General features: G+C 42.6%; 1 protein-coding gene across 1 annotated transcript in view; it reads right to left on the minus strand.

The window, feature by feature from the left end:
* Nucleotides 1-2,903: 2,903 nt before the first annotated feature.
* The window catches only part of LOC138528108 (ecto-ADP-ribosyltransferase 5-like), a 60,211-nt gene continuing 45,914 nt past the window's right edge, over nt 2,904-17,200 (minus strand). The window contains exon 3 of the mRNA XM_069639561.1: nt 2,904-2,947. Coding sequence (XP_069495662.1) covers nt 2,904-2,947 — 44 coding nt within the window. The remainder of the gene's footprint in view (nt 2,948-17,200) is intronic.

The following is a 17,200-nucleotide window of genomic DNA, read 5'->3' on the forward strand; positions in this document are numbered from 1 at the left end:
CGTAGATAAATCAAACCCCATCTTCAGAAAAGTGGGTAGGTACGACAATACAAACGTCACCACTTTTGAGGTATAACAGTGAATTACCGATATTTGAGGGTAGGAGGATGCAAGGATTTCCACATAGTCAATGTAATCAGATATCAAAACTCATAGGTCAGGAACCGAAAAGAATAAGGTCATACGACATTGGGCCTCATTCCGAGGCTGCCACCGGTATCCATTTTATTCCGGCATCCCCGAGTGGGCAATTACCTGATCATGCCAATTTTGGCAGACCCAGTAATTGCCCATTCGCGGTTGCCGGTAATAAGGGACTCCCCATTCCCATTCAGCCCCATATGGCTGAATGGGGAAGGTGGTAGCACCTCATGTTCTGCTTGCGGTGCCGGTACAGCCACCAAGTCAGACCTGGTGGTTACAAAGGCACCAGCGAGCCGAACTCGTAGTATGGCGGTACGGTAGCAACGGTGCCGGTAGCGCTACTGGCACCGTTGTTGCCTTACCGCCATACTTGTAATGAGGCCCATTGTCTATTAATAGCACCTTCTTCATCCGTGTCAAAAAGTTCCTTGATTGCAAAACTATTGCTGTTACTTTTATTAATAGTGATTTGGGTGGGTAAAAGGCAGCCTTCCTTTTCCGTTATGTGCCTGGGCCTCATGGGCAACATGTGCATAGATTTACGAGCACAGCCCCCATCTCCTTCTTCATTCAGCAAAGAAGAGGAAAGACCATCATTCTCCTCTTCAAGTTCAGCATTTAGACTTGAGTGTATAGTGTAGTGATTCTCTTCTTGCAGCTCTTGCTTCTTAGTAGTAAGGGTTAGAGAATCTTTCAGTTTTTTGTGTACTAGCCAACCATGAAGATTGTCACCCTGCTTCCGGCTTCGCTTTTTAGATAGCTTTTTATTTTTTCATCTACACAGGTCTGGCAAGGTGTTAGCAGCCTTGATGTGTTTACATCCTTTACCGTAAGAAGTTGATCCAGAGGTTCGATGTCTGCTTGATGTTTAGGTTATCTAATAGCCTTTTTCTTTTTTATTTTCTTGTGGCAGGTTTTTCTTTGTTTCTTATTCCGAGTTTTAGCATTCGTCCCTGGATTAGGACTAGATGAAAAGACAGACACAGTCGGAGAGGCATTGTTAACCAAAGGATAATAATCCTCATTACTCGCAATGGCAGCATCTTTATTCATTCTGGCAGCTCCCATACTCCTCTCAGACTGCGTCAAGTGCTCATTGTCCATGATCTCAATAACAGTAGAATTACTGGGATCCACAAGCTTTTTATCGGCTTTGTTATTTACTGACTCTGGCTCATCTAGGGTACTGCCCAAGGCTTCTTGCTTTTGCAGAGTCAGTTGGTCTACAATTTTTTTTAAGCAGATCCTCAATGTTTGCTCGGCCCACATGTTGATCTTTTTGAATTTTTTGTGGACCCAAATGTACCTCGTGTTTGGCTTTAAGTTGCGCATCACTACCAGCAGTACATTGACAATTTTGGAGCAACACACAGGACAGGAGTAACTCTCACAAGAGAGCAATACCACACAGTCCAATCTCCTGTGCCGACTGCAACACTTAATACACTTGTGAATTTGTAAATGTGATTTGTTTTCAAGGAATATCTTTACTATGTGTTTTGGGATACACAAAGTTGTACATTATATGGTCTATTGCAGCATTAAGTAGAGGAGACCTAAATGTTACTTGTGTGGCACAGGAAACAGTATACAATTTCAATGACAGTATTTGCAGATGTTTAATTTTACTTAAAATAAGGCGATATAGAGCAATACAGGAACTAAATAAAAAATCCAATTAATTCTAACATACACATGTTTCACATGGTGTCGTTGCATTCAAAATTCAAAGGGCCCTGTCTGAGTCTGGTAACTGAAAACTGGAGTTTTGAAACACTTGAAAGCAAATTCAAAACAATTTGCAGATTCATTTCCAGGCCTACCCAGATCAGAAATGAACAATAAAGAAACATAACAGAGGGCTGATCCGGACCTGTGAGCTTCAATGGGCTTGCCATCATTTTTCAAAGTCCAGGCCTGCCAGAAAAACTGCATTAGTAAAGGAGTCAAGGAAAGGTTATGAACCTCATGCACGGCAAAAGACATCTGGTCTCACACACATTAATACATCATACAAAAGGAGTATGTAGGCAATGCGCTGCCACTGCCAACTGCAGGAACATGTCAGCAACTCCACACTAGGAAACTTGATATATTAACGTGAGGGAAATTTACATAAAATGTTACAATCACTAATTTGACTGCTGCAATGCAATGCAAGCAGGAAATTATGACAGTTTGTAGATAGAAGTGATATCTATCAGAATATGTAAAAACATATAGACCTTGCCACATTTTGAATAGATAAAAAATAGTAAAAATGCATAACTGTGCCAAATGTTATCATAGCGCAATTATTCATGTGTCTAATTGTTCACACTGACATGTAGAATACAGTGATACATGGTTTTATTTAGCTAGCATATTTTAATCAGAAATTGGATTCCAAAAACAAAATAGGGGTTTCTTTAATGGGAGTGGTTTGACTCCCACCCTCCTGAATCATGGGACTGAGAAAATCATACCTCTGTCACAAGGCAGAGGTAGAGTCAGAAAGATATATAATTGCAGGCACCTAGGAAATAAAAACGGATTATGGAATAGGAGTGGATTATGGAATATCGGGAGAAGATCTTGGAGGATTGACCCCATGCAGATGGAAGACCAGTTAATTGTGAGAAATATGACCATTCTTTGTTTGAATTTGGGTTCCAGATAAACCACCTGAAGAGAGGGTTTCTGAAAGGATGATTCCAGGCTGACCTTGTTCCCTGCTGACACTCCATAATCAGAAGCCATATTAAAAAGTAAATGAAACCCTAGTCAACCACAAACTGTTCAGATTGATTAATCAGGTTAAAATCTGAGAGGATAAAGGAAAGAGGGCTGTGGGGAATGCAATTTGAAGACAGGAACACAGGTGCTGATATCTCAATGCCCTGTGTTCTCCCATCTACATTGAACACAAAGTGAGATGTTGTTTCTTTTAAGCCCAATCTACTTTGTATTGAGAAACAAAAATTTAAACTGACAGTATTCTGGTGCCACATTAATGTGGAATTGTGAAAAAATAGTCCATAGGCACCCCTGTGCGAGAACGTACCCGGCTAAATGACTTCTTTGGGAAGGTACCCACTCAAGAGTCCGCAGCCACACTTTAGCTCATTGTACCTTTCACAGAAGGGAAATATCCATTTGCATATCAGTCTTTGCCCTGGATGTCCCTAGGAAACTTAGGGTGACTAAACCTAAGTCCCTTAAACAATGCTGTTGGTACTCTTGTTCAGAGGAGAATTGCCTACCATTTCGGTGCTGGACTACTTACGGGTGGGACAAAGACTGATATGTGTATGGAAATGTATCCTCTGTGAAAAGCATAGTGAGCTAAAGCGTGGTGAAGACCCTCCCCGGGGCCATCCACCCAACAACAGATCAATGGGCCGTGTTCGTACCGGTAGAGGGTTTCCCGACCTCTTTATGCAAATTAATGTGGAATTGCCTTTGTAAAATGAAGCACTATTTAAATATAATAAGTGGCATAAGCCGGTCTAACATCATCTTGGGTTATAGCACCATTGCAAAATACTATCGCCTAGGGTGATATCAAGCATTAATGCAGCTGGGGTAGGCCATAGCGATAGATTAGATCTTGGTGCAACAACAATGAGTATAAATAATTAATTCCATGAAATGTGTGCAGAGTGCAAACCCGTGCATTCCATTATTTTTAAATGGCCAAATAGACTCAGGTGTAACGTGAAGGGCATGTTTTTTGACATTGTATATGTTACTGGATAAGGCTACAATTCCAGCCCAAAAACATATGCAGGGTAAGAATTACATGTAGACATACTAAGGCTGTACATGCATCCATATATTGAAAATAGTACACACACAACTGAATTTAAAGCTGCATAAATAGCTGTATCCCTAGTCTCTCTCACTCTCCCTCTGTGAGGAATCAACTTCCGGGGCACCAGTGGTCCAGGGATGAATATCGGTTTCAAAACCATCAATCAGCCACACACCTCTAGTATACAAGAAGGGATCCGAACAGATTAGAACACAAGTACATTATAAACCATCTTTTCCAATTTTGGTAACATGAATGGAACTGCAGGCTTATCTCTGCAGGATTGTGGATAATTGGTTGGTTGCAACACAGCGAAAATGTAATTATTACACAATAATAAAAGGGACTGTCGAGTCAAGGTTGTATAACAATATGCACTTTATTATTATTATTACAGCAGACAGTTCTAGCACACTACAACATACAACCCACCCTGTAAAGGAACACAGAGGACAGACAGTTTCACGAAGGAAAGGGATGCACTCTGGATACTGATAGGAGGGTAGTCGTTAAAGCAATCAGTCTTAACTGTTCAAGGTTATTTGGTTTCAGCACCAAGGGAGGAAGGGGTCGTACATGTCACTAGGGGCCTTCAGAGAAGGACCAGGGGGACAGAAGCAGAACCACACACACACACACACACACACACACATACATACACAGACATACAGGTTTGGACTGCAAGTAACACACTCATATTTAGTGAATGTCACACATGCATGATTAGTGAAACCTGCACCCATGTATTTTGAGAACACAGTATACATGCAGATTCAGAACAGAGTAAACAAATCCTTGAAAGCACTTTTGAATTTAAACCTGCAGGAGCCAAATGAAATTGAACATTGTCTACATCGAATGAAGTATACATTCATGCATTCACTCCCCCCGCACACCTGCACCAGGGAGTTGGTTGATTGTATCTATGATATTAAGTATTTATTCAAACAACTTTCTCTGTTACCATACTTGTCTTGAGACCGGAGAAAATCAAATGTTTTAAAATACATGTTTTATTTTAATTGATCTCAATGGTATGAAGCTGGAAACCAATTTGGTTGAAGTTGCATTATTCTTTTAAATACATTTCGATTCCTGATTACCTCACTGTCTGTTCTTTGCCCAGAATTGTGGGGTGGGATTGTATGAATGGGGAAGTTAGATTGGCATGTTCTGCCAACGTGAGCCTAGAATTTAAAAGATTTCAAAGCACAAATAATCCTACATAACCAATAAAACGTGGTCGGCATCACTACTAGAGTGAAGGGTTTACAATCTATGCAACTTTTAAAACACTACCAGATGGCCAGTTAAGGGTTATTGGAGAATGAAGTAACATTGACACAACGAAACAGTGGTAGGTCATGGTTATGGCGGTGGGTAAGCGTGATGAATTTCATTCTTCTAGTGTGAATCTCCCGGAATGTTTGAAATGTTAGGAGCTCTAGTAAATGGATTCTGCTATGAAAGGCAGAGGTGCTAAATAGTCTGACTTTCAGACAGCACTCTCTGTTTTAAAATATATTGTTCTTGAGGTTGTACCCAGCTGGTCCTTCTGGCCATTGGATGCAAATTTGTACTTACCAACATCCATAGAGAAGACACCCCATGTACACTTTCTGCTGGGAATTAGTAATTGACATGCCATAGGCTGTTAGGCCACACAGTACCTAACATGAAAACATGCACAGCTGAAAATGTGCATATGCACAAACTGAGTAACAGTTTCTCATGCATGTTTCCTTTTAAAAGCATCATTGGCAGTAACAGAACTCTTTCACATCATATAGATGTCTTTTGACACATACCACTTTATTATTCAAGTATTACAGGGTGAGGAAAGTATGTTGTGGACTTATAAACAGCTGGAACTAAATTCATGTTAGCAGCAATGGGACCACACTTTTAGAATATGCTGCATCCGATTTGGTTACTTACAAAGTGTAAATGCATTTTGGTTTGGCAAACATCCAGCACGTATGCTAGCGGTCTACACATTGGAAATAGCATGTTTGATCATATCAGGGAGATGGCCTCCAAAAGATTTCTTTCTATCATGCCTGCAACTAGAATTATTCTACATTTTGCATTGGCCTTTTATTGGACTCAAAACAGGAATCCCTTTAAAGTTAAACACACAGGTTTCAATTGAACTGTGTATCCCATGGCCTTGTGGCAGAATTGGTTGAAAGTAAATATAAAATGTTATCTAATTTGATATAGTGGGCTATGGGGAAATTCGATTCTCAATGCCAACATCAATCTGAAGTCATTTTGTTATAAACTGGTTTCCTGTGACTCTTGCAGCTGTCAAGGTTTGTGTGTATTTTTGTCTGGAGCTGGGGGTTTCAACAACAAATGTTGGGGCCGGCCCTGGATGCCCCCTTTCTTCTCAACTGTGAAGGATTGATACTTTCCCAGGAGGACAGGGCATACTCCCATGGGGTACGGTGGGAACTGGCACTACAAAGAAAGCTCTGCCACCACAATGGGCAAGTCACACCAGGGGGATAATTACTAGAGCCGTTTGGACCTTTGGCAAATGTGAGGGGGGAATATGGTGGAGCCCAGGAGGGGATCTGAGCCAATAAATAGGGTCCTGATATTTTTGAAATGGCTAGGCTATCTTCCTTCCTGTGACCCCTCCTACATGTTACAAGATAAAGCAGTCTGCGAGCTGACATTCAGGTGGCGACACTCTTGCTACAGTAGCAAGGGTTGGCCCCTTACAGAAGGCTTGGAATGGACCAATCCACTGCGGCAAATCAGAGTATATAAGGGGAAAACCCTCCCCCTTAAATCATCTTGAAGATTCATCTTGAACCAACCTGAAGAGGGTGTTGCTGTAAATGTGTTTTGGTAAAGCCTGCTCCAAGTCCCCAACCATTGGGGTGAAGATAAAGATTTTCAAGGAGGTAGAAAGGTCCTCCCAGTACCTACTTAAAGGCCACCAATTTGAAGTGACCTTCTATTGGTAAAGACCTGCCTTCTGCTTGGACACCGCTACCCAGGACTCTTCCTGCTGAAGTGGTTGGGAAGGGTGGAAGGTGGCCATACCTTTTGTTAGGGACCCAGTGCAGCATCACACAGCACACCAAGCAACTGCTGGAGGGAAACCTGACTTCTACTGGACACTGGTACCCAAGATTCTGCTGAGGTGGTAGCTCTTCACAGGCCCCTGGCAACCTTCCTGGATGGGAAAGCAGAAGATTGACTCATCTTTCCTCAGAGACTCAGGGAAGGGTCTCACAACACCCCAAGGGGGACATCAAGATATTTGAGTGGTTCTGTACCTCTGGCCTTCTTCTGAGGTCCATAGTGACATTAAACGCCCCACCTTTTACTTTAAAAGACATATTTTTTAACTTGAACCTGCAACCAAGTCTATCTGCCCGCATATCACTGTTCTTCATACCCAGAGTATCCATTTGTTTCAAAGGTTTGCATTACCTGTGTAATTCATATCTTGTTTTTAGAAAACCTAGCTTACACCTTCTCGAACAGTATAGCCTGCCTTCGGTCCATGCTACCTTAAAGACATAGAGGAGGTGTACCATTCATGTTGTGGCTTTGAACTTTATGACTGAGATCACGTCTGCTTTAGTAGTAGTGTGGGGCTGAGTAGGAGTTTAGTAATAGTATGGAACCCCTTTGGTGGTCTGTTTGGTTGCACCCCTTCTTGCCACACCTTAATCTGGTGACTGGCTTATTTATGTAGGATGGACTTGCCCTTTCCTCTCACTCTGATGCTTTGGAATCCTGAGTATTCTCTAAGGCTATCCTGAAAATTCTTTTCCCAAGTGGAGAGCGAGCACAGAGGGTTGTGCTTATAAGAGCTGTTGAATTGAGATAGTACTAAATCCTATCTGGAACGTGTGCAGGAATTTAGTCTGCGAGAGATGGAATGTCTGCAAAGTCTCTAGTTGTGACATTGGGTCTTCTACCCTTCTAATAAAGGGGTATAATAGACGCATATCGTTATTGAGCAATCTTTATGGCGATATATGAGAATAATCATGCAGACCTTGATAGGGAACTCGATGACCAGGAGCGGGAAAGTATCTGGCTCCGGTTAAGGAATCATCCACCTGTGTGCAATTTAAGCCAATAGCCTACAAGGTGTTCTTCAATTGGTACGGGACACCTTAGATGCTGCATGACATTTCTTCCAAATTCTCTACCTGATCCTCTACCTGTCGCGCCTTGAAACACTTGTGTATAGGCGCGTTACAAATGCCATATCATGTCCATATATTAAAATCCTGGACGTCTCCGTCTACGTGGCCTTTATGGACCTTAGCTCCACTGTAGACCACGTGGACAGGAACTGCCTGTGGAGAATGCTGAGTGAAATGGGTGCGCCAGGCCCACTTTTGCAAATTATCATGGCTCTCCACAGAGATTCTAGGGTGGAGGCCTGTTTTGGCATGCGAGGCATACTCAGTGAAGAAATAAATGTGGACAATGGGTCCGGCAAGGGTGTGTGCTGGCTCCTCTTTTATTTAATGTGTACACAAATTCACTTGAAGAGCAACTGCGTGCCTTAATATTAAGTTATGCAGATGATGAGGTTCTAATGGCAACTACAACAAATCACTTCAACTGTTAGCTGAAGGGTATCCAGCATATATGACGACCAGGGTAATGAGAGTAAATTTAAGGAAGTGTTTAATAATGTGTGTTTATGGGAAAAGGAAGCCTCTCCCAAGGATCTGTCTAAACGGGTACCAACTAGGGGTCTGCAGTAAATTTGACAACCTAGGCTCAAGATTTAACACCAAACTAACCCGGGGGGATCATATAGCCAAATCAGTGACAATAATTGGACAGATTTCTGGGGGGATCTTCAGATTTGCCAAAAATATCAGGCACCACTCAATTGAACACATGTTGACTATAGAGGTAACACAGTGGCAGCTTGGACGTATGGTTGTGAAATATGGGATCACACTAATGTAACCTCCCTCCAGACGGCAGAAAATGACTTCTTATGCAGACTACTCTCCGTCCCACAGTCCACTTCGGTCTACACAACCCATCCACAGACCGGATTGACGTACCTAACAGATATGATTCAATCTAGACCAATTTGATTCTGGCACAGCCTATGGTCGGACGGTGGGGACAACCTAACTAACGCTCTATTTACCAACGTATTGTCATTAAGCTGCCGGAGTAAGGTCGGTTGGCTTATTTATGTCAAGTCATTCTTAATCAAGCTGGGCTTGGCAACCTGTTTCATTGATCATAAACTGTGGATTAAGATACCAAAAAGGAACCTAAAGCTCAAGATTGAACAGTTTCTGGCAGAACGAGGCAAGATGAGAAGGTTATAGCATATTTCCCTTTCAGATCCATGATGGGACTGCCAGGGTATCTTACTTTTGTGACAAATCAACACCACAAGATCTTGCTTATTTAAGTAGGGCATTGGCAAGAAGAACTAAGCTAACCAGTGCCATTTCAGAGTAAAGTACTTGGCTTAAGATAATTCCGATGGTTTTGCCTGTTTGTCCGCTAGCACCGATGATCTCAGGTATTTTAGTAATAGGTAGCTTAACATTTCTTGAACTGCTGAAATCAGTTGCCCTCCCTATTTATAATAACCATGAATTTCTCTCTGCACTTGAATACTTTATCTGAGCCTCAGACACGACGAGACAAACCCAGTTTCCGGTTCTAATTTGCAGAAATGTGTACCTGATACCCGTATTATATAATTTTGAAAAGACGTATATTACATCTTTCGGTTGCCAATCACACTTACTCACTTTATGTGAGTACTGACAATGATCATTGCATTTAACTGTTAATTATATATTCTCTAGGAGCGATGCCCTTCGGAGCAAACCAAAAGTCATGACATCTATTATTGGCTAACTCTATTTAAATCTCCATTTTAAACTCACAGAGATTTTGAAAAACATTTTCTTAATGTGTTACTGTCTTGGATCATGTATATAAGATTGAATTATTGTATTATGTTAATCTTTTATGGCGGTTTCCGCCAAAATAAAGGAGACTGATTGATTGACCTGTTTCTCGAGGTGACTGTATGGGGGTCAGATGGGGAGAAATAGTTTGCATGTTGCATTGCTAATTCTTCAAGTTGGCATTGTGAACCTCTAATGTTTTTTGAGGTGCCAGTACAATTATTTCGTCCAACACAAATTGTCAGATTGACTTGTCCTATCCACTCCTGACTTTTGTTTGCTGTAGGCAGAGTCTGCAATGTGATATTTTCACTCTAAGTGAAAAGGTATTTTTAAAAAGATTTTTTAACAAAAAGATCAAATGGGAAGGAGCAGCCTTTTTAAATGGAACTGTCACACCCCTGCCGCACACGAGTGCATGCAGGGGCTGACTGGCACGAAGAACAATAGGGGTGGGGAGCGGGTGAAGCCCCCCTGAATATTTAAAAAAAAAACAAAATAAAGACTTTTTTTTTTAAGACCTTTACAATGCTGTTTTTACGACCAAAAGGAAATCTGGCATTGTAAATCGGTCTTTTTCTCTTGAGACCTTTAAAATGAGGTATGTTCTTGGTTTGAAAAATGCTTAATAAAAACAAATAAAAAAAAATTAGATCTATTCACATAGAATCGATATTTTCTCTCCAGTAAGCCACATACTTGCAATTTTCAGCAGGAACCATGAACATTTGTTACAAATCGTCTTTACTCAGTCTACAAAGTTTGTAAAACTGGTGTAATCTGGTATGTATTTAAATGGGCACTGGGAGGCTGCAGCAGCCAGGCCTGCAGGCTTGTGGGTTAATTTAGGGTGGGGTTACATCAGTAGTTATGGGCCCACAATTCCCCCACCCAGAAGGGGGACAAAATAAATATATGCCATTTATTTAATTTAAAGGAGAGTTCCGGGACTTTTTTTTTATTGTCCCTACGGTTCGGCCATGTGTTTTTAAGCATAACTCGGTAGATCGTAGAAAACTTTCCTATGGACCTTACCCGACTTTTCGTCCATTAACGCACTCGAAATCAGCCGCCATTTTATGATAATCCTATCACTTGCCGCATCGCCCTGGCTCACCTGCTTTTGCGGCACTAAATCAAATCCCCCGCCCCTGAGCCTGACATCAGCAGACGCGTACCGCCCATTTCCCAACGCCAAAGCACGTTTCGTGTCAACAATCGCTGCGCCTCAGCTAATGAAGTGTCGCCATGGAAATGGCAGGACGCCTCTTTCCTCAATAAGTATAAACACACCGTTTCACAACACACAGCAGCAGATTTTCGAATCCATTCCTCTCTCTGTGTTACTTTGAGTATTCTGTGACTCGTTTCTGTGCTCTGGTCAGCTACCTTCGCCGCTTCTAGGCCTTGTGAACACCTGTACCATCTCTGTAAATTATTTTACTTTCTTTACCACACAATGGCTACAATAATGCCGTATATGTACGAGCCCGAGTACACCGAGGAAGAACTACTGGAAAGGCAAGCACGCGAAAACGATGGGGATTCGGACGGCAGTTGGGAGGACCAGTCAACGGATGAAGAGCCTGGACCATGTCGCATGGACGGCGTCTCCACCTGGTGCACGTGCAATTGGTGCGAGCTAATGCCAACTGAGGAGGAGAACTGCTGCTGCCGTGAAAATTCCGGGTGCTTGGCCTACATTTCGGAAGGCGAGCCAAGTCCGCAATGCATCACCGAGCTGCCAGAGTTCAGGGAAGCCTGCCTCTCACGGACCGTGTTGAGGATGATGATGGTGCTTATGCACGAACTTTGCGGCACTGTTCGTCCGCGTAATCCGAGTAACGAGTAAGTATACTCTGGTTGTGATGTCAGTGATGCCACTACTATTTCATGGTCGTCTCCCACATATAAAACTACATCTACATATCATTCGAATGCATGTAAATTGGTTCCATGTTGTGCATTTTCTAGATAGAATTTTTTTCAAAGCAGAATGACATTTTTTACCTGAATCGACAGTGATAAGAAAGTTGTCATTTTAATACAGTTTGCATCTTTCATTTTCACAGGTGGTACAGGCTGGTGGCCTATCGTTGCTTCACTTGGTGGCTTCACGGGAGGCTCGGACACCGCGTTCGGAGAGTAATACCTGCCTGTGCGGTACTTGCCATTAGACAACATTTCCCCAGCGACAGTGGACAATATCGCGGATTTTCCCGGGATGTGCTGCAACCGCAACTTTACAATGTGTAATGTTTATTATTTATGTTCAATTGAAATTAAGATCTAAAATAAAACACAACATATATTTTAACAATGGTTGTTTTGATTTTTTAAATGAATCTAGTGTGTCTCCATTGAATAGTCTTCCTGTGCCTTGTCTTGTCACACCACATGTCTCCGGCCAGCATCCTCCCTCACGCTGGCCGCCCACCTTAAATCCACATAACCGTTGAACCCATATGCAGCAGACATACATATGTTATTTTGCGGGTTGGCATCAAGCCTAGACATCCAGGGTCTCCAGGGTGAACTGCACCCATATATTCTCCTGGGACGGTGAGGTATTTATAAACTCACCCCCCTGCCTTCCATGTACTATCAAAGGCAGTTCGCACCGGGGTACTTGTGCTGGCAAGTGGAGCTGTCAGGGAGCGATAAAGGCCAAGAGGTGCCAAAGACCATGTACACTTCAAAGTGGTCTATAGCGCATGGGTTGTTGTTCCCATGTCTACCTCCAGACCCCGTGTCTCCTGCCAAGCATCCCCCCTCACGCTGGACGGCCCCCTGCAATCCACATAAGTGTGTCTCCATTCACGAGTCTTCCTGTGTCTTGTCTGCACGACCACCGCCCCAATCCACCCCCCGCCCTATCAAAGGCAGTTCGCACCGGGGTACTTGTGCTGGCAAGTGGAGCTGTCGGGGAGCGATAAAGGCCAAGAGGTGCCAAAAACCATGTACACTTCAAAGTGGTCTATAGCGCATGGGTTGTTGTTCCCATGTCTACCTCCAGACCCCGTGTCTGCTGCCAAGCATCCCCCCTCACGCTGGACGGCCCCCTGCAATCCACATAAGTGTGTCTCCATTCACGAGTCTTCCTGTGTCTTGTCTGCACGACCACCGCCCCAATCCACCCCCCGCCCTATCAAAGGCAGTTCGCACCGGGGTACTTGTGCTGGCAAGTGGAGCTGTCAGGGAGCGATAAAGGCCAAGAGGTGCCAAAGACCATGTACACTTCAAAGTGGTCATTCATTCACAAACACACCCCTGTTTCGAATTCTTTATAACCCACTTCATATTTATAATGAGAACTTCTTTGCACTTTGCTAGTCAACCCGTGAAGGTGCTGGTTATCTGCTCTTCGTCTCTGTGAACTTCCGTGACCACTTCGAGGAAACTCGTCAGTTTGCAACCTGTGAACTGCTCCCTGTTCTTCGACAAGAAACTACTCTGATCCCTGCATCTAACTGTTTGCTCGTCAAGGTAAGGCCATGTACCATACTCATTTTGCGTCCAATTTCTTTTCGTTCAAGACAGTACATGCAAGGAACTAGTCATATGTTCTGAGTTTAGTCAAATTATTTTTCTATTTTTTTAAAGTTATTCAAATACTTATCCGCATGTGAATAACGTGTATAGTTCCAAGAACCAAAACATACCTTGCATTGAACCTTTTATGTGTCATTTAATTTTTTAACACATTGGTATTCATAGAGAATTGTTGATCTTTACTTTTCAGAACTTTCCACAATGCCTGCCTGTTCCATTGGCGGTTGCCCTTCGAAGACCCATAATAAATCTGAAGGTACTATAATGCATGTTTTCCCTAAGACAATAGATCAGATAAGAGAATGGGTCCGATATTGCGGATATCCACCCTCTGAGCTTGAAAGTAGAGTCCTAGAAGTCTTTGCGGACAAGAGGGGTGATCGATACCGCATCTGCAGCAGGCACTTTACCTCTGACATGTACTCCACATCATTGCTAATAAAGAAGAACACACCGCGAGCGAGGCGAAAATTGCTCTCCACCGCTATTCCCACTCTATTCGTCCACATGCCTCCACTGGTGAGTCAAGTTTACGTATTTATCTCTCGGCCTTGCGGTAGTGTGTAGCATTAGCTAACAATAATTTCCCCATTTATGTATCCACTCAATATGAAGGCGGAAGATTCTCCATCCGTGTCGTTATTGCAGTCATCAGCCACTTCAAGCGCCTATCGGGTAATCTTACTTAGCTATTCTGCCATTGACTTGTTTTAGGCATGTAAATCAACAGTTTTAATTTATCGTGTAATTATTTTACCTAATGGTACACCCTTGTACTCGTCCTCTAGTCTTTGTTTTGAGTTATAATTATTGTTATCCAAAATAATTCAAGTACTGTCTTTCAGGGAGATGCTGAGGAGTCCAACGTATTGACGACTACCGTTGATGTCACTCAGATGCTCGAGGTACGTTTCAGGACAGTTCCATCGATGGAGATCATCAGATCTTGCATTCTTGTAGCGTGATTGTTACACACAATGTTTCTTTCGTTTTTAGCCATTGATATGTCCTTCTGTCGTCGCCCTCGTATGTGTCTTCTTTTTTCAATATTGTGTTCATTACTAATGAAAGTCCTATGTTTCAGGGAGTCGATGGAGCATTAGTCCAAGAAGAAGGGGGAGCGTGCAGTTACGGGTCGGCGCAACAGCTTGCAGAAGTGTGCACCGCAGTTACATCGTCCCTTGATGTTCTTATGCATTTCGAGGTATGGATACTGACAGCTCGATCAAGCGAGATCATATGACGTGATTACATCCGCTATACTTCCTTCTTTATTAACGCAAGTACTATGTTTCAGGGAGATGACGGAGCTTCTTCTACAAGAACATCACCCCTAGTAGTTGATGCAGATTTCTGGGTGGTGACACTTCCAACGATCGAGCAAATCGAATCATATTTAGATATCCATTATTTATTTTAGACAACTGATCATTTGTGCAGGTCTATTTAGATGAGCCGTTGACGCCTGCACAAACTTTATGTTCTTTTTATCAAAATAGAAAACCATACTAATGCAATTACTGTGTTTCAGGGAGTCACTGAAGCATCATCTTCAATAATATCATCAATGGAAGTCTATGAGGAGCCCAAGGTATGGATCTTGACAGTTCCATCTAACTAGATCAACAATGCGTGAATAATTGTCGTTTGAATGTTCTACACAAAGCGTTCATTCGTGTTTTGCTATTGAGATGTACGTGGGTATTGGTCCCCAAGTACATTTTGTGTTTTCGATATTATTATACATACTAATGAAAGTTCTATGTTTCAGGGAGTCGATGGAGCGTCAGTGCGTGATGGATGTGCTTATCAGGAAAACATAGTCGTTGCAGCGCAAGAGGAAGTGGAGACATATACACACGAGTCGGAGCAACAGCGTCCTGATGTTGAAGTTCGAGGCAAGAAAGTTTCAAAGAAAAGAAAGCAAAAGAAGGTTAGTGTCCTGGTCACTATATTATGTTGTTTTTCACTGTTAATAGTTCAATACTGTAAGTTGTGTTTAAACTGAACACCCCTTTTCCAATCTGTCCTCTAGTTGCGAGTGGGTGTACGAACTAGATCTACACAGACAGTGAAGCGAACGAGAGATGTTGCTTGTCAAACCTTTTGGCAGGGACTTGAGACTGGAGAAGCATCGTGCCAATGGGAAGAATATGAAGTGATTGACAACGGAGCTATACCACCACCAGCCATTGATAGTGAATGTCCTCCTGGTAGTTCGGATGCAGTCGGAGATCAATTCACAGAATCCACACCCGCAAAAACTAAGACCGCGAGAAAGTTGAAGAAATTGTTTTATTCACCCATCGCCGGAGAAGGAACAGATGTTGCAATGGAAGAGAATGAAGTAGGCGACAATGAAACACCATCAATATCACTGAACATAGCGGAAGACGATATCAGAGATTCTACCTTTCATGTGAGTGACATGTCCTCAACGTTACAGGCCGAACCAGCTGGGATGCAGAGTGACAGTATAAGGAAAGAGGCCAAATTCATTGTATTCGATAGTTGTTTGATTGATATTATTATTCGGATTAAATGTGGGCATTTGGTTGGTGGGGAAGTATGTGGGGAGCCATTGATTAATGTGACTCGTGCAATTCGAGGCACTAACCTTAAAATACATGCCACCTGTACAAAATATCATCCTTTCACATGGTCTGCACAACCTATGCTGGGACAACTGCCAGCAGGCAATCTACTTTGTGCAGCGGCTGCACTTTTTAGTGGTTCAAGTTTTAAAAAATTAGAGTCTTTCTTTCAGTTTGTGGGAATCCATTTCATTGCGAAAACTCAGTTCTACAAATACCAAACCTATTATCTATTTCCAGCCATTAGCGAAGCTTGGAGAATGGAAAAAATGTCTATTGATAGTACATTCGCGGGCAAACGGTTCAGGCTAGCCGGTGATGGACAGTGCGACAGCCCAGGATTTTCAGCCAAGTACTGCACCTACCACTTTCAGGACATGGAAAGTAAGAAAATTGTGAGTTCGGTGGTCGTGCAGGTGTCACAAAGTACATCCTCAGTGGCCATGGAGAAAGTTGGCTTTGTAGCATCATTGCAAGAACTACAATCGCGGGGAATGGTGATCGACCTGATAGCCACGGACAGACACGTTTCAATTGCCAAGACAATGAGAGAACAGTACAAAAATATAAATCACCAATTTGACGTTTGGCATCTTGCAAAATCAATCAATAAAAAATTGTCGGCTGCAGGTAAAAAAAAAGAATTGCAAGGTATTTCACAGTGGTCCAAGTCAATCAGCAACCATCTTTGGTGGAGCTCAAAAACATGTGGAGGGTCGTTGGAAATTCTACTGGAAAAATGGCGGTCAGTAATGCCACACTGTACAAACGTTCACCGATGGAACACGAACCAACATTTCCACAATTGTGAACATGGCCATTTGTCCACAGAGGAGGCACGGAAGAAGAAGTGGTTGATTCCTTCATCACCCACTCACAAAGCCATTGAAAAGATTGTATTTGATAAAACTATAACAAAAGCTTTGAGGGGACTCACGGAATTCTGCCACACAGGAGATTTGGAGGTGTTCCACAATATGTGCCTCAAGTACAGGCCAAAACGATTGCATTTTGGCATGGAGGGCATGATAAATCGGACTCTTTTAGCGGTCTTGGCACATAACCATAATGTTGGCCGTCAACAAAGTAGGACGACCGGAACTTTAGGGACGCTTCGCTACAATAAGGCCTTCACTAAAAGAAGTAAACAATGGGTGATCAAACCAGTGTTTGAGGATATGCAA

Source organism: Ambystoma mexicanum, chromosome 7q, assembly GCF_040938575.1.
Source record: "Ambystoma mexicanum isolate Mex_15411 chromosome 7q, UKY_AmexF1_1, whole genome shotgun sequence".
In the NCBI taxonomy this organism is placed as follows: domain Eukaryota; kingdom Metazoa; phylum Chordata; class Amphibia; order Caudata; family Ambystomatidae; genus Ambystoma; species Ambystoma mexicanum.